The sequence below is a fragment of the Amblyraja radiata genome, chromosome 2, assembly GCF_010909765.2.
Source record: "Amblyraja radiata isolate CabotCenter1 chromosome 2, sAmbRad1.1.pri, whole genome shotgun sequence".
Lineage (NCBI taxonomy): Eukaryota > Metazoa > Chordata > Chondrichthyes > Rajiformes > Rajidae > Amblyraja > Amblyraja radiata.
In genome coordinates this window covers 34,690,571-34,718,410 of record NC_045957.1, presented here as the reverse complement: position 1 = coordinate 34,718,410, position 27,840 = coordinate 34,690,571, and the positions used below count along the sequence as shown (strand labels likewise).

General features: G+C 41.6%; 1 protein-coding gene across 1 annotated transcript in view; it reads right to left on the bottom strand.

Moving 5' to 3' along the window:
- LOC116988265 overlaps positions 1 to 27,840 on the bottom strand; it is a 94,968-nt gene that overhangs the window by 48,927 nt on the left and 18,201 nt on the right. The window contains exons 3-4 of the mRNA XM_033044814.1: positions 11,321 to 11,392; positions 11,151 to 11,231 (exon numbers count right to left, since the gene is read on the bottom strand). Coding sequence (XP_032900705.1) covers positions 11,151 to 11,231; positions 11,321 to 11,352 — 113 coding nt within the window. The 5' untranslated portion in view covers positions 11,353 to 11,392. The remainder of the gene's footprint in view (positions 1 to 11,150; positions 11,232 to 11,320; positions 11,393 to 27,840) is intronic.

Below are 27,840 nucleotides of genomic sequence, written 5' to 3'. Positions count from 1 at the left end.
TACCATTTCATGCAGGGTGCAAGGCCACCACATCCTAATGCAGTTTCATACCATTTCAAGCAAGGTGAAACCACCATAAAACCACACAAAACACCACACTCACAGTTCATTAGACATTCAGTGTGTTCAGTTGATTCACAGCTCAGACAGTTGTGACCTTTCCCTCCCCCATCATGCAGAGACTGAGCTACACCCACATGTCCGGGTTTTATAATCCGTCCCCCTTACACCAGAAAAGGTGTGGCCTTCATGGAGTGATTGACAGGAGAGAGATTCTTAACATTTTTTAAACACTAATTACACTTTTATTTTTCATTGATGGGAAGAATCCTCTGCACCTGATCAGCGGAGGGGGACTGAGTAAGATTGGCAAAAATCACAGCCGTAAGTGGTAGCGTTTTACCTAAAATCAATATAGTGCAAACAGAAAGTTGTCAAGTTTAGACAAACAACCCTTTGCAGTGGCTTTTCACTTCAACCCAAACCCCCCCCCCCCAACAACCATTTGCAGTGCATTTTTACTTCAACCCAACCACCCCCCCCCCCCCAAACAACCATTTGCAGTGCATTTTTACTTCAACATAAAAAACCCCCAAACAACCATTTGAGTGCATTTTTACTTCAACCCAAAAAAAACCCAAACAACCATTTGCAGTGCATTTTTACTTCAAACCAAACAACCATTTGCAGTGCATTTTTACTTCAACCCAAACTACCATTTGCAGTGCATTTTTACTTCAACCCAAACAACCATTTGCAGTGCATTTTTACTTCAACCCAAACAACCATTTGCAGTGCATTTTTACTTCAACCCAAACAACCATTTGCAGTGCATTTTTACTTCAACGCAAACAACCATTTGCAGTGCATTTTTACTTCAACCCAAACAACCATTTGCAGTGCATTTTTACTTCAACCCAAACAACCATTTGCAGTGCATTTTTACTTCAACCCAAACAACCATTTGCAGTGCATTTTTACTTCAACCCAAACAACCATTTGCAGTGCATTTTTACTTCAACCCAAACAACCATTTGCAGTGCATTTTTACTTCAACGCAAACAATCATTTGCAGTGCATTTTTACTTCAACCCAAACAACCATTTGCAGTGCATTTTACTTCAACCCAAACAACCATTTGCAGTGCATTTTTACTTCAAACCAACCATATTTTCATTTTCAAACCATATTAAGGGCACTCACAGTTGAGTAGACATGTGTTCAGTGTTATTCAGAGCTCAGAGAGACGTGACCCTCTGGCTTCCTCCATCTTGCAGAGACTGAGTGAGGCACACCACATCCTGGTATTATAGTCCCTCCCCCTCCCTCCAGCAGGGGCAGCAGAGAGAATGGCAAATTTTTACAAAACATTAATATCTCTCTGATTTTTCATCGATGGGAAAAATCCTCTGGTCCAGGAAGGCGGAGGGGGGCTCTGAGCGAGGTGGCCAAATATGATGGCCGTAGGTGGCGGCGTTCTTTCAGAAATCACAGCACAGCGAGCCAAAAGCGGTCAAGATCAGACTTTTAGTAACATAGATTCTGCACGCTGTTTATATTCTCTTTTGTTAATATATAGTATAATCTGTCTGGACAGCAAAAAAGCTAAGTTTTTCACTGTATCTCAATGCACCTGACATTAATAAACTAAAACCAATACCACTTGTTGGAATCTAATTTCAGAGATAGTCTCATCAAATGTATGAACATAATGGGAAACTAACTGGCCGTAATGGGCGATTTTTTGGGTGACTACCACAAAATTTTCAACATGTTGAAACATTTTTGGCGACAGCGGCGACAATTTTTGCTGTCATAGGTGCTATCGCAGGTTATCGCCAGGTGTCATAGGTGAATTCCATTAAAATTAGTCCCTGGCAGTCGCCTACAGAGTCGCCTAAGTGGGACAGGCCCATAAGGATAACGCTGCTGAATCAGGCCTGAACCTAATCGAAAATTTAACACATGAACACTATTTTCAGTATATGTCATGGCTAACCATAGAATCAGGTGGTCTAGTCGATAATCCCATTCAAATTTAAGGATAGTGAGATCAGTAGATTGAGAATAAACGAAATGGTATCTAAATGTACATGGATCACATTCTCCACTTTTAGTGAAAATCAAATTCCAGTTTATTTCACACATGAAAAGTCAATTCTTTGAAACTGTAGCTCAGTATTTATTAAGATTACGCAAGGAAACCATTATGGCTCTTGCAGATTGAACCGGGCAGAGATGAAGATGTTTGACCGGCAAGTACTTTGGCACTAAAAGTTATTATTACTTCAGGTTATAGAGGAGAAAATCAGTTGTGGTTCTCAACCGTGTCAGAGTTTAGTGGTTCCTGCCCAAGAAGAGTACTGTGACCTGACTCAATGATAACCATCCACTAGCACATACATTCTCCATAACGAGATACTTCAAGAGGTTGGTTATAGCCCGAATCAACTCCTGCCTCACACATGACTTGGATTGCTTCAGTTTGCCCTATATAGGTCAACAACAGATTTTAACTTGCTGGCTCTCCATTCTGTTCTGGACCATCTGGATAACAGGAACACATACAGGAGCACATTCATCAACCACAGTTCGGCATTCAACACTTTCATCACCTCCAAATTATCAGTAGAGTACGAGACCTGGGCCTCTGTACTTCCATGTGCAACCGGATACTTGATTTCCTCGTCGACAAACCACAATCAGTGTGGATGTGTAACATCTCCTCCTCACTGACCAACATCAGAGGTGTTTAGCCCCCACCTACACAGTTCACTATAAACTTGTAGGCGACACCACTGTTGTTGCCCAAATCGCGGGTGGTGATGTGTCCGCATGCAGGGGAATGGTGAAATACTTTGTTGAGTGGTGCTACAACAATCTTTCACTTAACATCAACTAAACCAAGGAACTAATTGATGACTTCGGAATGGGGAGGTCGACCACACACCAGTTTTCATTGAATGAGTCGGCACTGAAGTTAGCATCTTCAAATTCCTGAGCATTAACATGTCAGATGACCTGCCCCAATGCAGCACATAGATGTAATCACAAAGTAGCCATACCAGCAACTCTACTTTCTTTGTAGTTTAAAAACATTTAGCATATGAATGAATGAAACTTTATTGTCATTCAGATATACACCTAGACACAGTGCACCTTGAATGAAATTCCGTTGCATTTGACTCCAAATCAGGTAATAGTAAAAGTGCTAGGTGCGTCCATAAAAATGCCTCATGTGCATGGTTCGGTAAAATAAAATATATATAAAAAGTTTTTTAAAAAGTGTCGATATTTAAAAAGTTCTAGCCTCGGTTTTGTTGATTGTTCAGTAATCTTATGGCCTGGGGGATGAAGCTGTTGCAGAACCTGGTTGTCCCGCTCTTCATGCTGTGGTACCTCCTCCCAGAGTTAAGCAGTATAAACAGTCCAAATTGTGGGTGTGTGTGTGGGGGCTCTGGTAATGCCCTTAGCTCTAATCAGACAGCGCTTGTACCCCATGTCCATGATGGAAGGAAGAGAAGTCCCAATGATTTTTTCCGCTGTCCTCACCACTCTCTGAAGGCACTTCCAGTCCGCAGCTGTACAGCTGCCTCACCACGTAGAGATGCAGCTGGTCATGACCGACTCAATTGTGCTTCTGTAGAAAGTGGCGAGGATGGGAGGGTGGAGGTGTAAACTTCTCAACCTGCGGAGGGAGTACAACCGCTGCTGTGCCCGTTTTGCCAGAGATGTAATGTTTGTGGACCAGTTTAAGGTGTCCGTTATATGCACCCCCAGGAACTTGATGCTTTTCACCTGCTCCACTGCTGAGTTGTTAATGCAAAGTGGAGTGTGACTGGGCTGAATTTTCCTTTTGAAATCGACGACAATCTCCTTGGTTTTGTTCACATTTAGGAGAAGGTTGTTCCTGCTGCACCAGCTCAGCAGCTGTTCCACCTCCTCTCTATATGCCTGGTCGTCGTTATTGCGGATGAGGCCCACTACTGTTGTGTCATCCGCGTATTTGATGATATGGTTAGTAGTGGACCTGGCGACACAGTCATGTGTCATCAATGTAAAGAGCAGCGGACTCAGGACACAGCCCTGAGGGGAGCCGGTGCTCAGTGTGATGACCGAGAAGGTGTTCTTCCCCACCCACACAGACTGGGGTCTTTCAGAAAGGAAATCCAGGATCCAGTTGCATAGTATGGTATTGAATCCTAGGGGTGCCAGTTTGCTCACCAGATGCTGGGGGATTATCGTGTTAAATGCTGAGCTGAAATCAACAAACAGCATCCGCACGTGGGTGTTCCTCTCCTCCAGGTGTTGTAGGCTCAGGTGGACTGCAGAGGAGATAGCATCCTCTGTGGAGCGGTTCGGGCGATAAGCAAACTGGAACGGGTCAAAACTGGAGGGGAGTTTAGAGACCATGTACTGCTTAATAAGCCTCTCAAAGCACTTCATATCACCGAATACTCTCACAAATTTTAAAGGTGCACTGTGGAAGGTATCCTGACTGGTTGCAACATATCCTGGTATGCCAATTGCAATGAACAGGAACTCAAAAGGCTGCAAAGAGTGGTGGACTCAGCCTGGTCCATCGCTGGTACAGCCCTCCCAATCATCAGGCATAGACATGAGGCATTACCTCAAGATGGTAGCAAGACCAGTTGACCGTAATACCATGTGAAGGGTGGCATGCACAAATGTGTGGTGAAGGTTATAAATGGCATGAATTAATAAGGGCTAATCTACATCCTTCCTCTTAAAGAAGTAAAGCATATACATATCGGTTAATAGGCCATATTGTGAAACATAGTATAAGTTGCGGCATTTATTACTTTACTGCATAAGAAAGCACATAAAACTAAACGGGTCATGCACAGTTCAGGTGTAGCCGGTAAATTTTCCAATCAGCGGGTTTGGTTTGCAGACACGACCTGTACGTGTACGGTAATAACCCCCACCAGACACCTCATCCTTCGCTGGGGTAGCAAGTCCCTTATCGGGCGAACACGGAGGAGAAGACACCGGTGGAGATGAGGGTACCAGGGAAGGCAAGGATGGCGCTGGCGCTGGCACCGGCAGAGGAATAGCTGGAGCGGCATTCGCAGAGCGTGAGGGAAGACTGGCGGGCTGGTCCAGGTAAGAACGTGGAGGTGCCGGTTCATTAACCGGGAGGAGGTGTTGGTGGGTTCGCCGTTAGATGCCGTTGTCAATATTGGCCAGGTACGAGCGTAGCTCTGCGGTTGACAATTTACAAGATACATTTATTTGTCACATGTACCAATTGGTACAGTGAAATGTGTGGTCGACATACAGCCATACAAATAATAAAGAGCACATAACACGATAGTCTTAACACAGATATCCCCACACAGCGGGATCAAAGTTTCCCACTGTGAGGGAAGGCTCCAAAATTCAGTCATCCTCCTCTGGTGTCCTCCCGTGGTCGGGGGGCTCCAGAACCCCCCGCTGTCGCCGCTACGGGCGACCTAATGTTCAGGCTCGCTCGCCGCGGTGATGGAAGTCCGACGTCGGGACTGGAGGACACCCTCAGCGGCTTGGACATCCGTATCGGCCACCTCCTACCGGAGTCCGCGGCTCCCGAAGTCCACAGGCCGCGTTGAGCGGAGATTCAACACTGGCAGCCCTCGGCAAAGGGCCCCAGAACTTTGCGATGTTGAAGTCAGCGCCGGCCGCACTGGAAGCTCTGCAAACCACAGCTCCGATGTTGAAGCAGCGGGCCCAACACTCTGGAGCTTCAACGGCGATCCAGGTAAGTAATCGCCCGCTCCGCGATGTATCCAGCGCTGCGCCACCGCTGAAACTCTGGTCCGGTCCCCGGCAGGAAAGGCCGCTCCAATCCAGGTAGTAGGCTGCGAGGAGGGGGGCGAGGACGTGACTCGGAGAATAGACAGGTGGTTTTCGCAGGTTGTCGAGGTGCCCGTGAGAGGTTGTCAGCTACGTGCATGTCCTTACCATGTTTGTAGGTAAATCTGATGTCATATCTCTGTAGTTTCATCATCATGCGTTGTAATTGCGCTGGTGGCGTGTGGATCGGTTTCCTGAGGACACTGACCATGGGCTGGTAATCAGTTTCGACCGTGATCGGGTTGCCAAAGATAAAGTCCTTGAATTTCTTGCAGGCAAAGGTTACTGCGAGTAACTCCTTTTTGATTTGGTCATGGTACGGCAGGCATAGGCAACTGGTCTGGGACCCTTTCCGTCATCTTGTAGGCATGCAGCGCCCAGTACATACCGGGAGGCATCGCAGATGAGGGTTACGGGTAACTTGGCATCAAAGTATGCGAGGGTTGGAGCGCAAGACATTAGTTTTTTGAGGGTGTCAAATGCCCTCTACTGGTGTTGGTGCCAGGAACAGTGGGTATCCTTGTGGGTCAGTTGTCGCAGCGGGGCTGGCAGCTCGCTGAAGTTTGGGATGAATTTTCCCAGGTAGTTTACCATGCCTAAAAATCGTTGCATAGCTGTCACATCCGTAGGTGCTGGCATTTCGTTGATGGCAATGGTTTTAGACGGGTCTGGCCTAAGTCCGTTGTTGGTGAACACGTGGCCCACATAAGTCACTTTGTCGACCCAAAACCTGCACTTGAGAGGGTTGAGTTTGAGATTTACCTCCCTGGCACGATCCAGGACCTGGTTCAGGTTTGAGTCATGTTCTAGTGCATTGCGCCCGGTGATCAGGATGTCGTCCACGATTATGTAACATGGGTACCCAGCAAATCTATAGCTACTAACTATGGGAGAGGTTGGACAAACTTGGATTGTATTCTCTGGAGCATCAGAGATTGAGGGGAGACCTGAAGAAAGTATATAAAATTATGAGAGGCGTGGATAGAATCTTTCTCCCTTGGTTAAAATGTCAAATATACCAAAGAGCATAGTTTTAAGTTTAAATGAGAAGTGCGAGGCAAGTTATTTTCTTAAACCGAGAGTGATGGATACCTGGAAAGCGCTGCCAAGGGTGGTGGTGGAGGTACATACAATAAACACTTTTTCTCACAGTGAGTTGTGAGTCTGTGGAATTCTCTGCCTCAGAGGGCGGTGGAGGCCGGTTCTCTGGATACTTTCAAGAGAGAGCTAGATAGGGCTCTTAAAGATAGCAGTCAGGGGATATGGAGAGAAGGCAGGAACGGAGTACTGATTGGGGATGATCAGCCATGATCACATTGAATGGCAGTGCTGGCTCAAAGGGCCGAATGGTCTACTCCTGCACCTATTGTCTATTGTCTAATAGCCTTTCTTGGTGTGCTATGTTCTACGTTCTATATTATTGTTTTTTTGTATCTGTCCCAGACATTGGAATGATCTGTACACAACTCTCAAGTTTTCATTGCATTTATAATGCTTCAACCTATTTACCATTTTAAAAAGTTCTTTGATTTTTATATACTCTATTGAATGACCAAGCAATTGCAAAAACTGAAATTTGTCATGGATTTTCCTATTAACAACAATGTTTTTCTGCAATTCCCTCATCTACACTGCTCCAAACACAACCTACCTTTGGCAAACTTGGATGTACGTATGTCTGCGCTCTTAATATAGTGAAATGTTAATGCTCAAACACAAGTTTGTATAGAACACCAGCTTTACATCCTGTCAATTGTATTATCCCAATTCAATTCCTTAATCCCCTTTCCAATAAGTCTACCAGAGTGTCACAAATTTCAAATTTAGCTGACAGCTTCTTATGGGTTTTCATCAAGTTTTTTTCTGGATGTCCAAAAAGTAACACCTGGACGTCCGTTATTTTAGACACCATGTCATTAAAAAAGAAACATTCACCAAACAATGGAGACATTTTACAACTTTTGCTTGCTCCATCTTCAATAAAAGATGTCACTGGATCGACGGAGATTCAGAAGTTTAATTAGAGCATCTGCAAGGCTGAGGCCTATTTTGTTTTCAATCCAATTATGGTAATCATCTGCCCCTGTGGATATCATTCATGCCATCATGCTCTTGAATAATGTTAAATTGCTTATGTAAATTTGGTAAATCATTGTCCTGTCTGTATTATAATTTCATTAATCTGTTCAATTTACCATTGTCTTCAGAGATAAATTAATTCTCAACATATCTAATTTTCTTATTTTAATTTCTAATAATTTTCTAATAAGAATAATAAGTGTGAAAAAGTTAATGTGATTATAACTTCTCTCTTTTTTTCTGACAGCCTAACAGTTTTCTTATGCCAATTTTAAAGGCATTTGCAAGTTTCCTTTCATATTTTATATATATAGCTTTTCTTATGGCACAAACATGAAAACTGTTTCTGTATTCCATTTTTGAACATTTGTTCAGCATTTTAACAATGTTCAGCAATTTATGTTCAGCATTTATCATGGCCTGCCTCTGGACCATTCCTCAAGAGTCACCCTCATCTAGTCATGAACAAGGAGTTGCTTCCTATTACTCCTTGACAAACACAATTAAAAGAATCATTATATGAAAGCTATTAAATAAATGCTTGTACATGCTTTTAACCCAGTTTATTATTCATTAATAAATCTTATTTATGCTGGTTCCTTGTTATTTCCCGGACATACAGCATACAGTTGTGAAAAACTGGAGCGAACACATGATATCTATTACCTTTTCAGCATTAGTTTGGCTGTTTATCATTATTTGATCAGAAATTACAAATTCACACCACAACAAAAACAAGAAACAAATTGCAGGAGGAACTCAGTGGGCTAGGCAGCATTTGTGGAGGGAAAGGGACTGATGACATTTTGAGTTCTAACCCTTCTTCAAGACTGTTACCAATTTCCTTCCACAGATGCTGCCTTGCTAGCTGAGTCCTTCCAGCAGTTTTTTCCCAAGATTCTAGCATCTGCAGTTGCTTGCAGGGGCCATCTCATCTCTGCATCAGTACATTCTCCCGGGTCTAAAAGGTTTACAATCCATTGAATGTGAATACTAAAGCAAACATATCATGTACAAGAGCCTTCAAAAGATTTTAATAAAACTACACAAGTACAGAAGTGCCAATGAGAACATTTGTAATTAATCCTCATTATGTTCCCATTACCAAGGCCTAAAAGAAAGTACCGGTAAACAGTTTGTCCATCTAGTGAAAGTCTAAATCATTCTTTGTACAGTTTATATTCTCCACAGCAAACCCTGGTATAATTATTTCTTGAAATCTACAGAGATGCATTTCCATAGGATTCCTTCCAAATATCTAATCTTTACATTATTTTTCCGAGACAGTTCTTTCCTTTTCAATTCAGGTTACGCAATTAGGGGGGGATATGTGTACCTCCTTAAAGTACGTTTGTTAAACATAATTCCCAAATGCAGATTGTGCCTGATAGCACCAATTCACGGCATCATCCCCAATGAATGTTGTGCCTGATAGCACCAATTCAATTAGGTCTGAAAAATAACTAAAATTTACTGATTGTTCATTCCAAGAACATAATTACATATTCTGGAAAACAGTAAATCACTTTGTATAGATAATGCACGTAAAAAAATGAAGCCTGCATCCTCACAAGCACCCACAATCCATCAAAGGATCTTATTGTATAATATAACTGAAAAAGAAAGGTTGTGGGACAGAAACTACAGCATCAGCAACATATTGTATTATCCCGATGGCTGTGCAGAACAACAGCAATATTTAATAAATTTATTCTTGCTGATAATCAATTGAAATCTGACTGATCAGGCACATAAAATTAAGTGATCTTTAACATGAAACCAGTCTTGAATCTCTGCACGATTAATAAAAACTGTTTTCCCCCTACTCCACGAGGTTTATAAAGTAAATTTCAAGATTCTTAAAAGTATCTTTACCAGTACCTCCAACAAGCAAATTACTTAACCAGTCATTATCTTAGGGTTAGTAGCAATCATCATGAAATGTCTGACAGCACGTAGAATGTGGATTCAAGGAGCACTCTGGCACGTCATCACATATTTTAGGTTAGTATATTTTGGGTGCAATAGTGGTCCATTGTCAGTAATGCTACCATTCAAATAAAACCTTAAATTAGTTCTTGCCTCCTTCGTCAATCCATTCAAATGATTCTATAGCAATCTGGTATAGAGATGTATGAAGTCTTGGTTATGGTTCTTTTCTCAATATGACCGAATATATATGTTTGCTTGATAGATATTAGCTCCCTCTGTTGTTTATAAAACAGTGTACACTTCATGATATCATTCACTAACATAGGGTATGCTACATACACAATACCTTTTTGTTAAAGTTTTCGTGGTTGTTTCTTCTGAAAAGCCATCTATTTCTTCGCAGCCGTCTCTTTTCCTTATCAACATTTGTTACTTTGATTCTAAATTAAACATTTATCTTGCTGTATTTAAAATGAAACTGATTATTGTGCCCTGTTCTTTTAGGAAAAATGTGAAGGTCTTTGAGAAAATTCAGTAGATATTCCCCAAACAGATTCCAGAGAAGAGAAACCTTAATTACATGGATGGACTGGAGGAGCTAGGACATTTCTCCTGGAACAGGGGAGGTTAAGATGGAGTGTGATAGATGTAATTAAAAATATAAATGGTCCAGACAAGATAGAAAGAAATACTTCCTTTTGCAGAAGGGTCAAGAACCAGAGGACATGGAATGAAGGTGATTAGCAAAACAAATCCAAAAGTGACACATGGAAAAATGTTAAAGCTGTGGTGGGTTGGAGTCTGGAATGTACTGTGAGGAGGAGGAAGAGACAAATTCAATCATGGTGTCCAAAAATGAACTGGAAAGGAAACTAGAAAGGAAAACAAGAATCTTAGCTAAGAGAGAATACGGGGAGTGGGATAACTCTTGTATAAAGCCAGTATGTAATTTTCTATAATTCTGTAACTAAATTCACACCGATAGAACATATTTTATGAAAGACATATGGTCTATCATAAAAATCATATAAATATTTTAGCTTAATATTCTACAATAACTGAAACAATTTAGAATACATTTGTAATCAATGTGCAGAAAGAAATGATTGTGCTACATTCCTCATCAGATATCCTGCTGATTATCTCACAAAAAAATGGTTTACTACACAAGAGAACAGGGGAGCTGATGCTGCCGTTGAAATCATATTCTTGGCTGAGTCCTTATTTTTAGATGCAAATAACTGGAAAATGGCATGAAAATACATACATCATAAATTACTTACAAAACTTTCAGAAAACGTAATCCGTGTTTTGTCCGAAAGAGATCCCTTTGTATTGCGAACAACTTGTTGTTGCTTATATCACTTTTGGAAGAAAGGATGCATTTTAATTTATATATTTTTCTACAATTTAATATGTTTTAAATTAATTTTAATATTTTAATTAAACTTACATCAGTTCAATTTCTGTTGTAGGCTGGAACATATAATCTGCAATAAACCTAATCGAATTGTGGGATAAAAACCTGTGATATAAACAAAGGAGAAAAATTAAGGAATAGCGAGTTCCGTTAAACTTATGGTCCTTTAGTCGACTGAATAATCAAAACACTCCATGCCAACAAACACAATTGCCTGCAATTTCCTTCACTCAATCCCAAAAATAATGTTGTAAAGATGCACGTAAATATTAACTCAGCCCAGAATGATTCCTTATTGTATATTCTTCTGGAAGTCTTTGCACTGGTCAAGAAATTCAACTCTTGATTTTTAGCTTTTTTTTTCATTTGCACCATCATACTTTTCTTGGTATAAAACTCACCCTAGTAGCAGTGTCCAAAATCAGCCTCATTCTTGATTTCATATGTCCAAAAACATAACAGTTCTTATTTAGCCACAGAATAACCAGATTTTCCCAAAGCTTTTCCATTTCAGGAGCCAACATTCAAAATTAATAATTTATTATTACTGAGATCTGTGACCTCCTGTAACCTCAAGTAAAGCCTTGCAAATGCACATGGACTGCTTTACTCATGTGGGTCAGGGTCATGGTTTCTCAGGATTTCACCAACCTATCCTAGGGCATACAGAAACTGGCAGTGGCTGTCGGGATTTATCACCATCTAGACTTTGCGAAGCACAGGCATTTATTTAGTGTAATCATCTAGCATTGTTTATTAAACCTCTTAGACCAACAGGCCTCTCCATCAATCGCCTGCTGGAAATGCCTGGCTGTACATCCAAAAGGTTGTTGCCCCTTCCTACCTGCCCCGTCCCCCACCAGCTCCTGCTCAATGGATGTGTTTCAAGCCCGCTCATGTGCCATTGGTTCCCGACAAGCAGTCTTGTTCACTCCTACCTGGATCTATGCAACATCTGTTCATTAGTACCATCACTGCCGTGTGATTAGACTATTGCTGCTTGAACTCAAGTAGAGTAAACCTCCAATAATGTGACTAACACTACTGATTTGCCATTTGACTCATCATGTACTGACTCCAACATTCCTCGTAACACACTGGTGCCCTCATTCCTAGTCTTCAACATTTTCAGAGCCTATACCAGTGGGGACCTTTAACACATCCGAGCCCCAATTCACCCATCCCTTTAACAAAATGACCCTCCTTTCCCGTGCTACCTTTAAATTTACTAGGGCTCTGTTGTCATACATCTATGAAAATCACCAGGTTCTGTTTTAAGTGCTCCCTTTAAATTAACCAGTTTGTTGGAAACTATTGTGTAAGATCTAAAGAAAGTGGATCAAAATTTTATCGTAGCATTGAAGTCATAGAATTGTATAGCACAGAACAGGCCTTTCACCGCATCGTAACTATGCTCACAATCAGGCCTATCTATACTAATCTAATTTGCCTGCATTAACTCCATATTGCTCTATGCCTTGTACCGGTATACACCAAGTACCTGTCCAGATGCCTCTTAAATGTTGTTACTACTCCAGCCTCGATGCTAGCTCCTCTGATATTTCATTCCAGATATCAGCTGCTCTTTGTGTGAAAAAATTAACCACTCAGAGCCCCTTTAAACCGCCTCCCTCTGACCTTAAACAAAGCTCTCTAGTTTTCAAGATAGTAAAGACTATGACCATCTACCCTATTCATAGCTATTAATTTTATATACTTCCATCATGTTATTTCTCAGCCTTCTTTGCACGATGAAACCACACCCATTTTATCCATTTTCATTGTAATTTAAGTCCCCCAATCTAGGCAACATCTTTTCTGCAACTATTCTAGCTTAATTACATATTTTCTGCACTGTGGCAACAGGAACTACACACAATATTTCAAGTGTGATCTCAAAATTGGAACATGGCATCCCAATTCATGCACTCAATGTCTCAGCCAATGGAAGCAAATATACCATCTGCCTTCTTAGATGACATAAATAACCCCAATTAAAAAATTAAATCACTGATGAAAATAAGTGTTAACATATTCAAAAGTGCAATGGAAATGCAAATCATTCTTCTTAACTGGTAGGTAAAAACTACCCAGCCGCTCTGACACAAAGCAGTTAACCTTGAAATCAATCAGAGATGGAGGCTGCAAATGAAATTTCACAAATGACAGGTATTCTAAATGCTCTTGAAGTGCTCTAAAGGATTAAAATATAATTAACTTATTTTAAAATGATCCGTGCAAATCATTAATGGTTTGGAAGTATTTACAAATCAACCAGGAGGAAGGGTGGCATATTATCCATAAGTAAGGCTTGAGTTATTCAGCTTTAAATGAAGGCAGTTTTAAAAAATCACCTATGAAAGCCGAAAAAAAATGTTTTGTCTTAAAGCAATGATAAATCTACACATTGGCAATAAATTTTAATATACTAATTAATCCAATTAAAAACAAGAAGTTGATACAATTTCCAAACGATTTTCAAATAAACAAACACACCAAATTTTGCTTAACCATAATAAATGAAAAACACCCCTGAAATGACTGAGAAAAAAAGCATTATTCATGCACAATACTTTCAGGTGGCATTACACAAGCAGCAAACTTTATTTAATACTTATGTGGTCACACATATTGCATGGCATGGCATGGCTTGAAACTACGTTGTACTTCGCATTGACCCGGCATAAAGAAATAAGTTAACCTTTGTGCTTTTTTGGTTCTGATCATAGGTTTAGTGAATTGTCTGGTCTTACTAAGCTTCACATCTTAATACACGACTGAAACCATTTCCAGCCCCAAAGAAGAGAATAATGTTTAATTCATCAATAAAAATAATTTCTATAGCTATTTGGGAAGACAGCAACATCTATATAAATAAAAGTCTCATCTTGACCACTTCCTGTCTGCGCTGTATATTCATTTTAGAAAAAACGCTACTCTATATCGCTATAATTTTTGGCCATCTTACTCACAAGTCCTCCTCCGCTGAGGCAGCCCCGAGGATTTTTCCGATCGATGAAAAATAAAAAAGTTATGTGTATTTAAAAATTATTGAGATCAGCTGATTGGTCCTCTCACCTGTCAATTACCATGATGAATGTAACACCCCTTCTGGGGGGAGGGCAAGACTATAAAACCCTGGATGCCTGGATGTGAGTCAGTCACTCTGAAAGATTGCGAGGGAGAGGCCACAACTCTGATTCTGCTGTGAGCCTACTGAACTGAGTCTACCCTTTATGTGCTTTATGTGGTTATGTGCTTTATGTGGATTATGTGGATAACCCTTTATGTGCTTGCAATAAATGATTCATTAGCCAGCAATGTGCTTGCAATAAATGATTTGTTAGCCAGCAATGTGCTTGCAATGAATGATGATTTGTTAACCCTTAATGTGCTTGCAATAAATGATTTGTTAACCAGCAACGTGCTTGCAATGAATGATGATTTGTTAACCCTTAATGTGCTCGCAATAAATGATTTGTTAGCCCTTAATGAAATGAAATGAGTTGTTTGGCCTGCCCTGTGCTTGAAATTGAAATGGAAATGGAAATGAAATGAGTTGTTTGGCCTGCCTGTGCTTTTGCTTTGCCTTTGCTTGAGCTCATCTGAAATGAAAGCAAATGGATTGTATTGTTGGCTGGCCTCACCTGCCCTGTGCTTTTGCTTTTGTTTTTGCTTTGCCTTTACTTTGTTTGATCTCACCTGAAATGAAAGCATTGTATTGTTGGATTGTATTGTTGGCTGGTCCCGCCTGCCCTGTGCTTGACTTGACTTGAAATGGATTGACTTGACATGAAATAGATTGAAATGGATTGTTGGCCCTGCACTCACTGTGCTTGACTTCACTTGACCCACAACACCCATGCTAGTGCTCCAGAACCCCCCCCCCCCCCCCCAACTGGCCACCAATATTGGAATTGATGGAGGTGGAATATTGCATTAGGGGACCAGCCCTCCCGTGTGAACCTGGGACCCAACGGGTCCCACTTAGTCTAATTTTTTTTTTCTTGTAGAGTCCATAACTGCACAGCATTTGTGAACAGCTAATAGGCTTAGAACTGCCCCCTATCTTCTGACCTTCTCTGTATCTTTATTGAAAGCTTTTATTGAGAGATGCAATTTTGATTTCTTTAGTTCTTAATTAAACTTTACAAGAATGCTCGAAAGTAAAATTAACGTGAAATGCTGCTCAGTTGTCTCGTATGATGAAGCAAGAGAAAGACAAGCTGAATCTGTCAGAAACATTTGGACAGTTTAATGCAGAGATCTAGCGGAGCTAAAGCAGGGTGGGAGCAGTGGCGGACTGACCAGGGTGTCAGCTTGCCCGATGGCAAGTGGGCCCCCTATATCAAGTGGGCCCCTGACAAAGTGGGCCCCTTTTGTCTCCTGGCAACCAATATTTTTAGACCCAGTCCGCCACTGGGTGGGAGTACTTTCAGCGGGAACAAAATTGGGGTTGGGCAATAAATCCTGCCCTCCCAGTGATGCCTAGACCCTGAAAAAAAATGGTGTCCTGTAAAGGTCTAGCAATTCATGTGTTTCTTTGGATCACCATGAAACACACCAGCATGGTCTAATGTGTAGGTAGATAAATGACAGAATGAGTCAACTCTCAAGAAGTAAAGCTCAAATTTATTACAAAAAACATAACCATTATACTTGAGAGGTTTACAAAGTGTAGACCCAAACACATGACACAGTGAACATAAAACAGTACAGCACAGGAACAAGCACTTCAGCCCGCCATGTTTGTGCCAATCATAATGCCACTAAAGCCCACAAATTAAGGTAACATCTTGCATCCTTTTTAACTTAATGACATCGTTCCATAGCTGAGCAAAGCAAAATACACACAGTAATCTAAGTGTGGTCTCACCAACTTATTGTACACCTGCATCATCATGTCCCAACTTTGTATTCAATGGCCTTCCCAATGAAGGCAAACACCTTCTTCATCACCCTGTCCAATTCAGGGGACCATGCACATGTACCCCCTCATCTCTCTGTTCTACAAGACTCCCCAAGGCTCTACCATTTAAGTCATGTGTAAGTCATACACTGGTCAGACATACCAAATGGCAACACCTCATACTTATCAAAGTCAAATTCCATTTTCCATTCCTTGGCCCACCTTCGCAACTGATATAGATATTGTTGTAGACTAAGATATTATTCCTCAATTTCACTAAAGCACGAAATATAGCGTCATTTGCAATTTTACTAACAATGTTAATTACATTCCCATCCAAATCGTTATTATAGATATTTAACAACAGCACCAACCCCCGCAGCACTCCACTGGTTAGTCTTCCAATCAGCAGAACAAGTCTTTCTCCTTCTTTCAAGCCAATTGGGTCCAAATAAATCATTCTCATGAAAGATGAGAATTGCAATAAGATTTCAGACTTAACTGTCTCATTGGACAAGAAGGCTATCACTACCACATGAAATCTTAGGCAATGGTGGAAAGACAAAAACCTTATAGTGGTGTAGACTCCATAAATATCCACAGACTCAAATGATGGCAGAGCCCAGCACATCAGAAGCTTGAAATATTTGCTACTATTTTCACACAGAAATGCTGGATAGATCTCAACCTCTTCATCATGCTCTTACTGAAGCCAGTTTTCTGCTAATTCATTCCAGTCCACATGATAGGGATAAACCACAACATTATAAGCCACTAAGCGTTGCTTCAGTGGGAGAGAAATTATTGGAGACGATTCTTAAGGATAGCATTTAATCACATCTGGAGAAACATGGACTTATGTTATTTTGGTCAGGGATGGTCAGTTGGGCTTTATGCAGCAGACATATCTTACAAACTTAACTGAGCTTTTTGAGGTGATGAAAATGATTGATATGGGAAAGGCTGCGAAGGTTGTCAACTTGGACTTTGTAACACATTACTAGATTCCTCATGGTGGGCTGATTCAGCAGATTAAGGCACAAGGGATCCTCAGAAACTTGGTAGATTGGATTCAAAATTGGCTTGGTCATAGAAAACAGGGGATAGTGGTAGATGGGTATTATTCTGATTGGAGGCTGTGACCAGAGGTGTTCTGTAAGGATCGGTGTTGGGACTTCTGCTGTTTGTGATATATATAATGGTTTGGAAGAAAATCCATATGGGCAGATTAGTAACTCTGCAGGCGGCATGAAAATTGTTGGTAGTTGTAGAAAGTGAGGAAGGTTGTTAAATAATTTAGTAGGATATAGACCATAGAAAATGTGGGCTGAGAAATGGCTGATGGAGTTAATCTTGCCAAGTTTGAGGTGTTGCATTTTGCGAGGTCTGCATTGATATACAGAGAGATCTTGGGGTGCAAGTCCATAGCTCCCTGAAAGTGGCAACACAACTAGATTGGGTGGGAAGGAAGATGAATGACATACTTGTCTTTATAAGTTGTGTGTCATTCTGGTCACCACTCTACAGGAAGGATATGCAGGCTTTGGAGTGGTTGCAGAAGAGGTTCATCGTGATGTTGCCTGGATTAGAGAGCTTTAGTTATATTGAGCGGTTGTACAAAAGTGAATAGATTTTGCTGGAGCACTGGATGCTGAGAGGACTACCTGATAGTTGACAGAATTATAAAAGGCATAGATAGGGTACTGTAGATAATCAAAGTCTCTTTCCCAGGATGTAAATGTTTAAAGGAGATTTGTGAGGTGCTTTTTTTTAACACGAGTGGTAGGAGCCTGGAAAGTGCTGCTAGGAGAGGTGGGGGACTACGCTGTACTCTTTTGTAAATCATTTGCTGCTTCTTGTATTATGTTAAATGATTTGTTGTAATTACATTAGTAGTAGCATGACCGTTTCTGAGAGGGGATGCTCAACGTCCGAACTATTATACCCACCCTTGAGAGTTTCTGGCCCCATCACAGATAATAGGTATCAAGGATGACTACTTAAACTAATACAAATGCCAAGGATTTTCCATATTCTGTTATTGTATGACGTCAGAATGCCATTTTGGCCCATCATGTTAGATCATGGAACAACCCCATTTGCCCACTAAATTTCCAGTAGTCTATCTGCCCCACATTCCAAATCGAGAGATGAACAATTTTTCCTCAATCTTTACTGACAAAATCATTACTGAGCCCCCATTAACATTATCTCGTGAGTCATACCAATTAGAAACTTGTTAATACTGCGATTACATGCAGGCTGTACCGTGGTACATTTGACAATAAAGTACCATTGAATCAAGAGAACTGGTGCTCTGTAGTAAGTTACTCATCGACTAACTCCTAAACGCCTTTCCTTGACATACAAGACAATAGCCACAAATTTGATAGAATAATCCACACTTACCTAGAAAAATGCAGCTCCAATAACAACTTCTATTCACTTAGTTCCTTTAACATAGAAAAAAAATCCCAAGTCACTTCACAGGTGTGTTGTTAAGTAGAAAATATAATACCGAGTAATATAAAAATATATTAGGAGAGATGACAAAAAAAATCATCAAAGTGGTAGGTATTAAGTATCTTTAAAGAAAATAGGATTGAAAGGTAGAGAAATTTAGGAGAACATTTTAGATGAAATGAATTGACAGCTGAAGGCACAGTTGCCAACAGTGGAGGAATGATCAAATATCTCCAAGGGTTAAAAGATAAGAAAAAATTACAAAGACAGATTTAAAGATAAAGATAAACAAGGAACTGCAGATGCCGGTTTACAAAAAAAAGATAAAGTGCTGGAGTAACTCAGCAGGTCAAGCAGCATCATCAGTCTAAAGGGTCCAGCTCCAAAATGTCACCTATCCACGTTCTCCAGAGATGCTGCCTGACCCACTGAGTTACTCTAGCACTTTGTGGTTTTGCTTAAAGATGTTGCTTGATGAGCAACCTGTATAGATTTACAAGCATTGAGGTGATGGCGGACAAGATGGTGCAACAAAGGGCACAGACAGAAGAAGTTTCTCTATGATCTCTAGTTTATAGAGAGCTGAATGAGGGAATGCATTGGAATAGTTAAATCTGAAAGTAGCAAGGACATGAAAAAGTATTTCAGCAGCAGGTAAACTGATGCAAAGCCAGAGTCAGGAGATGAAATTGGACAGACTGAGACAGCAGGCATATAAAGTATGAAAATGAAATCAGGATCAAATATGACACTAAGATGGTAAACAACCTGGTTCATTCAGGTAGTTGCCAGAGAGTCAATTTAAAGGAATACCTGTAACAGGGAGCTGTCGTCATATGCTTTCCTGATAATTAATTGGAGGAAATTTCTGCTCATGCAGTCATGATTGTTGCACAACGGCCTGACATTGCAGAAATAATAATGGGATTAAGAAGCTTGATGACGTCAAGCCATTTGTCATCATTTTTCAAAATTCCATCTAATGCTTGTTTTCAGATGTTGCATACATCTGAGAAATAGGAGAGAAGCAAGATTAACTTCTCGCGGAACCCCAGAGGTAACAATGTGCATTTGATATGCCATTACTGGGATTCTCCAGCCACAAGCAGACTGATAAGCAAAAAACTGCAGATGCTGGAAATCTGAAATATACAAGAAAATGCTGGAGAACAGGTTCTGAGGACAACATTTTCATGTCAGTGGTTCAAAGTTGTCTTCAGTTTGGTTAACGATGTTTCCTCATCACCATAATTGACAAAGTTCATCGCTACATTCAATTTCATTTTCTATACTTCTGGCTGTCACCACTTCGCCTGTTTTCCCAGGGAAAGAAGACATTGGTTTTCCTCACATTCCACCACATTTAACAGGTGCATAATTTCCACTGTCTTCATTGAAATCCTTCCCACAAACACATCTTTTCCTCTCTCCCCATTCATCATTCCAAAGGGATCATTCCCTCTGTGTATGCCAAGTTCATTCTTCCATCTCCTCTACTAACCCTTCAATTTCTCGCATCATCTTTCCATCCAACCATAAGAGATGCAACAACTATTATTTCAACCTCCAGAAACAGAAACAACCCTTCCTTGTGAAACAGTAATTAATTAACTGAGCTTTCAGTTGCCTATCTCTTTATTCTACCAATCCAAGTTCATATCATCTTTCCATATCTATATAACTAAGTCTCATCTTGACCACTTCCTGTCTGTGCTGTATATTGATTTTAGAAAAAACGCTACCCTATATCTTACTCACACAGTCCTCCTCCGCTGAGGCAGCCCCAAGGATTTTTCCAATCTATGAACAATAAAAAAGTTATGAGTGTTTAAAGAATCTTGAGATCAGCTGATTGGTCCTCTCGCCTGTCGATCACCATGATGAAGGTAACGCCCCTCCCGGGGGGGGTGGGAGGGGCAGGACTATAAAACCCCGGATGCCTGGACGTGAGTCGGTCACTCTGGAAGATTGCAAAGGAGAGGCCACAAATGTGATTCTAAGCTGTGAATCAACTGAAATGTGAGTCTGCAATGTACTTGCAATAAATGATTTGTTAGCCCTTAATGAAAATTCAATGAGTTGTTTGGCCTGCCCTGTGCTTGAAACTGCAATAGAAATTGAAATGAAATGAAAATGCAATGAGCTGTTTGGCCTGCCCAGTGTTTGAAACTGCAGTGGAAATGGAAATGAAATGAAAATGCAATGAGCTGTTTGGCCTGCCCTGTGGTTGAAACTGCAGTGGAAATGGAAATGAAATGAAATGAATGCAATGAGCTGTTTGGCCTGCCCTGTGCTTGAAACTGCAGTGGAAATGGAAATTAAATGAAAATCCAATGAGCTGTTTGGCCTGCCCTGTGCTTGAAACTGCAATGGAAATGGAAACCAAAAGGCCCGTGCCAGGCCAGGACAAGTCCAGAAAAAGTGCCTTTTACAGAGATTTAACTCCAATTTTTTTTAAGTCCCTTCAGCCCATCAGGCCTGTACTAGCCCAGGAGGAATCCCTTCGGCCCATCAGTAAGTATTCCCCCTGTAAGTATTAAACCTCACCCCAGTATTTTTCTCCCTCCCTTCATTGGCTCCCTCCTTCATTGCTGTGATCTGCAGACAAAAATGAAAAATGTCTAAAATTGATTCTCCACCAATTCTCTTTCACAGAGTCTCTCATCTGTTTTGGGCAGAATTTCTGGCAGTTTCCGAGCTGCCAGCCCACCAGGCCTGTGTGACTGAGCTGCCAGCCCACCAGGCCTGATTGACTGAGCTATCAGCCCACCAGGCCTGAGTGACTGAGCTGCCAGCCCACTAGGCCTGAGTGACTGAGCTGCCAGCCCACCAGGCCTGAGTGACTGAGCTGCCAGCCCGCCAGGCCTGAGTGAATGAGCTGCCAACCCAAGAATCCATTCAGCCCACAATGTCCATACTAGCCCTCTGGAAACCAGCCCCTTCGGCCCACAACACCCATACTAGCGCACCAGCAAGCCCCCCCCACCCCCCACTGCCCACCAATATTGGAATTGGGTGAGAGGTGGAATATTGCGTTGGGGAACCAGCCCTCCTGTGTGAACATGGGACCTAACGGGTCCCACTTAGTCCAGTTTTATCATATTTCCTTATGACATGTTAGGCAACATTTGGCTGATCAAGTCAATGCCAGTTCTCAATCCCATCAATCCCATTCCACCATTTACTTTCCTGCAAAACATTATTTCTCATATGCCCTTCAATGCACCCTAAATTACCCATCACCCATCTATACTATGTAATTTACAGAAATTCACTAACTTGCCCTAGAGCATATCTTCGGAAAGTGGAAGAAAACCAACATACTTGAAGCTAACCCAAGTAGTCGCGGTAAAAACATACAAACTCTATACAGACAATAGACAATAGGTGCAGGAGTAGGCCATTCAGCCCTTCGAGCCAGCAGGTCAATTCAATGTGATCATGGCTAATCATCCCCATTTGAGGTAGTTTGAAGTCAGGATTTGAAGTCAGGATTGAACCAGATCATTGGAGCTGGGATGCAGCAGCAGCATCTGTGCACTACTGCACTGCCTTTTGACTTCCATGAAGTCCAAGACAAGTTTAAGGAACATACATATGAACATATAATAAGCCATTCAGCCCCTTAAGATGCTCAGCCATTCATGACTGATATGATTGTAATTTCAACTCTGCACTCTCACCAATTTCTGGTAATGTTTCATCTCCTTGCTGATCAAGAATCTGTCCCTTTGAGCTTTAAATGGTATTCAAAGACTTTGCCTCCACGACCCTTTGAAGAAGTGAGCACCAGAGTTTCACAATCCTATGAAATAAATCATCTCATCGATGCCTCAAATGAGTGACCATCGATTTTTAACCCCAAGGAAACATTCTCTCTATATCTACGCTAACAAGACCCTTTAGAATCATTGACGTTTCAATCAAGTCAGCTCTCACATTTTTGGGAGTCTGACCAATCTTTATTTATGAGAATCTCACCATCACAGTAAACTTTCGCTAAACAGCTTCAAAAACATTTATATATGTTTTTAAGTGCAGTATTTTAAAATAATGATATAGATTGATCAACAATGATATTCAAAGGAATATCAACTTGGGTATTCAAGGGGAGCTGGGTGACCATGTGCAAAAGTCACTAATGTGCAGGAACAGGTAAGAGGGTTAAAGGTCTGTTGTCTTTGTTTTTCCAAAGGATTTTAATAGCAGAGTAAATGTCTTTCTGCAATTATATATGTGAGAATGTGTTGAGAGTATTATGTATTGTTTTTGCCTCCTTGCCCCCAAAAAATATACTTGTCATAGAGCGAGTGCAGCAAAGATTTAATAGTTTGATTCCTAAAATGATGGATTTGCATGAGGAGAAAATGATTAGACTAAGCATATATTTGGCCCATCGAGTCAGAAGAATGAAAAATGATGTAATTGAAGTTTACATAATCCTAGGAGGTTCAAGAGAATGGATGCATGGTTGAGGAGTCATGAAATGAGAAGTCGCATATCAGAATAAAGGCCAGGCTATTTAGGACCGAAATGATGAGGAATGTCTTAATTTAAAGGATGCCCTACAAAAAGAAATCTTCAGAATTATCTAGGTGATTTGTGGAGCACATATGTCATGGAAGTACAAGATCAGCTATGGTTTTGATGAATGGCAGAGCAGGCTGAAAGACCAGATGGCCTGCTCATGCTCCTGAGTCTGATGTTCTTATCTTGTAAAGGAGACCAATACCAGATACAGACTCCAGATGTGGTCTCACAAATGACCACCATAACTGAATATAACCTTAGCAACCCTTACTTCACATGTTTAGAATTGCCCTTATTTGAGTTTCATCTTAATTTGTATCTGGAATTCTACACTTCTACAACAATATTTTCTGAGGTTCCTGTACTACAAGAAATCTTATTAATGTTACATGTGACCGAAAGTAAAATATCCCAGGTATGTTCCATTACATCACCCTATAACAAACCCCTGATGTACTCCACAAATTATTCCTCCTCGGTACTATTGCCAGTTTGATTAGTCCAATTGCAGATTAAAAATCACACATGAAAATGTTAGTTCCCTTCTTATATACCTTTTATTTTCCTATTTTTGCTTTGTCCTACTGTATAAGGCAATGCAATGCGTACCTACACCCTACCCCCATCCATATCCTTTCCCCTGCTATTCTTTATTTCCACTAATACCAATTCAACATCACGATCCATTGCATCTATGTCACTACTCACCATCACATTGTTACCCTGATTAACAATACTACTCCAGTTCCTTTTCCTTTCTATCTATTCTTTTGGCCTGTCAGATAACCTGGAATATTGAGTTCCTTGTCCTGTTCACCATGCAACCAAGTCTTTCAGTGATTTATTAACCACGTGCACTGGGATAAAACATTCCCAAAATACAATTTCTCTATAGTAAAGTAAAGTATCCTTTATTATAAGGCCTAATATTTCAAAACCATTTATTTCCATTTGTGCTAATAGTTTGATCCAATCATTTAGGTTCAATTTATTTAGTATTTATGTTTCACAGGCCCCGATGGCATCTTGGGGCGAGTACTTAAGTCCTGTGCTACGCAGCTAGCTCCGGTGCTCACTACAATATTCAACCTCTCCCTGGACAAGTCCGTGGTCCCTGCCTGCTTCAAAAAATCCATAATTGTACCGGTACCAAAAAATGGCTCCCCAGCCTGTCTCAATGACTACCGTCCGGTGGCCCTCACCTCGGTAGTCATGAAATGCTTTGAGAGGCTGGTGAAGAAACACATCTGCGCCTTCCTCCCTCGCAACATGAACCCGTTACAATTTGCATACCGTCCGAACAGATCCACAGACGATGCGGTCACCCAGGTTCTGCACACCGCTCTCTCTCATATTGACAGCCAGAAGGGGGGCTACGTGAGGATGCTGTTCATCGACCAGTTCAGCCTTCAACACGATAGTCCCCATCAGACTGGCCGAGAAGCTACTGGAATTAGAGCTCAACACAAGTCCTGTGTGCCTGGGCCCTGGACTTTCTCACCGCCAGGCCCCAGGTAGTCAAGATGGGAGGGAATACATCAAAGTCCCTCACCCTGAGCACAGGATCGCCCCAGGGTTGCGTCCTCAGCCCCCTATTGTACTCCCTGTACACACATGACTGTGTGGCTAGGTTCAGCTCCAACTCAATAATCAAGTTTGCTGATGACACTGTGGTAGTGGGCATGATCTCAGACAACGATGAGAAGTCCTACCGGGAGGAGGTGGCTGATCTGGCACTCTGGTGTCAGGACAACAGCCTCCTCTTGAACATCAAAAAAACTAAGGAGCTGATCGTGGACTTTAGGAGGCCACATCATCCGAGGACGTGCACACCATTGAGGATAAATGGGGATACTGTGGATAGGGTGAGCTGCTTTAAATACCTGGGAGTCCACATCTCTGAGGATATGACATGGACATCACACGCCGCAGCACTCGTGAGTAAGGCAAGGCAGCGCCTTTACCACCTCAGGCAATTGAGGAAATTCAGAGTGTCTCCGAGGATCCTCCAGTGCTTCTACTCAGCGGCTGTAGAAAGCATCTTGTTCGGAAATATTACAATCTGGTTTGGGAATTGCTCTGCCCAGGACAAGAAGGCTCTGCAGAGAGTAGTGCGTTCGGCCAAACGCACTATGGGAATTTCACTCGCCCCCCCTGCAGGAACTATACATCAGGAGGTGCAACTACAGAGCCAATAAAATCATGGGAGACCCCTTCCACCCCTACAACGGACTGTTCCAGCTGCTACGGTCAGGCAAATGCCTCCGTTGCCATGCTGTGAGAACGGAGAGGTTGAGAAGAAGCTTCTTCCCAGAGGCCATTAGGACTGTAAACACCTATCTCACCAGGGACTAACTTTACTGTACCACTCTACTGCTTTTTTTTTTTTAATTGCTGTTTGTTTCCCTTTTTCCTTCCGCCCACAATATTTAATATGGAAAAGAATATATGATTCTGTTCCATTCTGTTTGTAGTTTGTTTGGTTGTTTGTTTGTCTTTTTGCACAAAGTCCGCGAGCATTGCCACTTTTCATTTCACTGCACATCTCATATGTGTATGTGACGAATAAACTTGACTTGACTTGACTTGACTAATTTAACTATTTTTAAAGCGCTTTCTCACGGGGCGACTTGACGCAAGAGTTAACCAGAGTTGAACATCGTGGGAACCTCTTGCGATAACCGTACGGCATTCGTTGACCACCGTGGACCACCGTGGCGCTAACGGCAGGTACTCGTGTAACTTGGTGACTCGGGAGAAAAAAATTCAAACAAGCTTGAATTTCTCCAAGAGTGACTTATACACTTGTGGTTGAAGATTGCAACATTATATGCACGTAGTGGCCAGTGCGATATCCGTATTGACTCTTGCGTGTACCGTGGGAACTCCTGCGAACAGTGAACCCGGAAGCTGGACAGAGGGGACAGAAGGTGAGTAAAAATTGTCTTCTGTGGGATTGAATTTAAAAAATAAAGATTTGCAACCGCATATGGACATCAACTTATTCATGAGTTATGTTAATGAGATTCAAGAAAATAACTATAATCTTTAAAAGGGACTTTACTGAAAGGTCCCGCATTTTTTTTTGGTCCGTGAGAAATTTTTCACATGTACTTCTTTGAGAGATAGAGCTCGGAGTCCTCGCCGACTAGCGATCGATGCCTTTCCGAAGCAGGGTCCGGAACGCTACCAATCAATGTTCTCCAGAGACCCGTGTAAAGGAGTGAACTGCACATGCTGGTTTAAACCGAAGACAGATACAAAAAGCTGGAGTAACTCAGCGAGTCAAGCAGCATCTCTGGAGAAAAATAGGTGATGTTTCGGGACGAGACACATCTTCAGACTCAATTCCGATTAGGATGTCTGAAGAAGGGTTCCGATTCGAATCACCACCTATTCTTTTTCTCCAGAGATGCTGCCTGACCCGCTGACTTACTCCAGCTTTTTATGTTTTTCTTCCCAGATCTGACTTACCTGCTGAGTTATACCAACATTTTGTGTCCTTTTGTGCGTATTAACCAGCATCTGCAGTTCCTTTAGACATTACCTAACTTCAGATTTTAGAGATATAGCGCGGAAACAGGCCCTTCGGCCCACCGAGTCCGCGCCGACCACCTATTCTTATACACTCCAGGGACAATTTTACAATGTTACCGAAGCCGATTAACTTACAAACCTGTAATCTCTGGAGTCTGAGAGGAAACCGGTGCACCCATGGTCAGGATCGAACCCCGGTCTCTGGGGCTGTGAGGCAGCAACTCTACCACTGTGCCGCATGTAGTCAGATTTAATAAATTGCTGGTGTTGCTTCCAAAGACAGAGGCACTGATAATATTAGATCAGAATTGCATCTTTCCGCTAATAGAGTCAATTATTAGTCAATTAATAATAGAATCAATTATTGTTGGTGACATTTCACCTACGAATATCAGACTATTTTCGCAGAGGTAAGGGCCAATTAGGCATAGCAAAAGGTATAAACACTTTTAAACATTTTTTTCCGACTATTTTGTCAAATGCAAATACAGGGAGAATGATCAAAGTGCTCACATGGCTCACTCTGTTAGAAGCGTTCTGAGTTTAAATGTTCCGTGTATTCCTTCTTAAAGTATAAATTTTTGTGTGGCCAGGGGTGCGATTGAGAACAGCTGGGAAAGGGCGGAGGGGGCGTCACGAATAACAGCGTTTCTCTGGCCATATTATGGCCCATTCCCCAACCGTAATATTAATCAAGCTCTGTCTAACTCCGCCTTCACACCATCCCCTGTGACATGGGTTAGTCATCGCTGGGCGGGCTGTGGGCCGAATGGCCTGCCAACGGGAGTCAGAGACTTGACACTGAGATCCATTGTGCAGGAAGGAACTGCGGATGCTGGTTTTTACCGAAGATAGACACAAACGCCACCTGTTCATTTTCTCCAGATATGTTGCCTGACCCATTGAGTTACTCCAACATTTTGTGTCTGTGTTCACTATGAACATTGAATTATTTAATTTTAGGTAACTTACACTCTCTCTCTCTCTCCCCTGCCCACCCCCTCCTGCCCCCCCCCCCCCCCCTCCCCCATGCAGTAAATGTCGGTTAACCAGTCCAAGGTTTGCAACTATGGTTCCCTCTTGGGATCACACTATCCCTAGCCAACAATTGGCC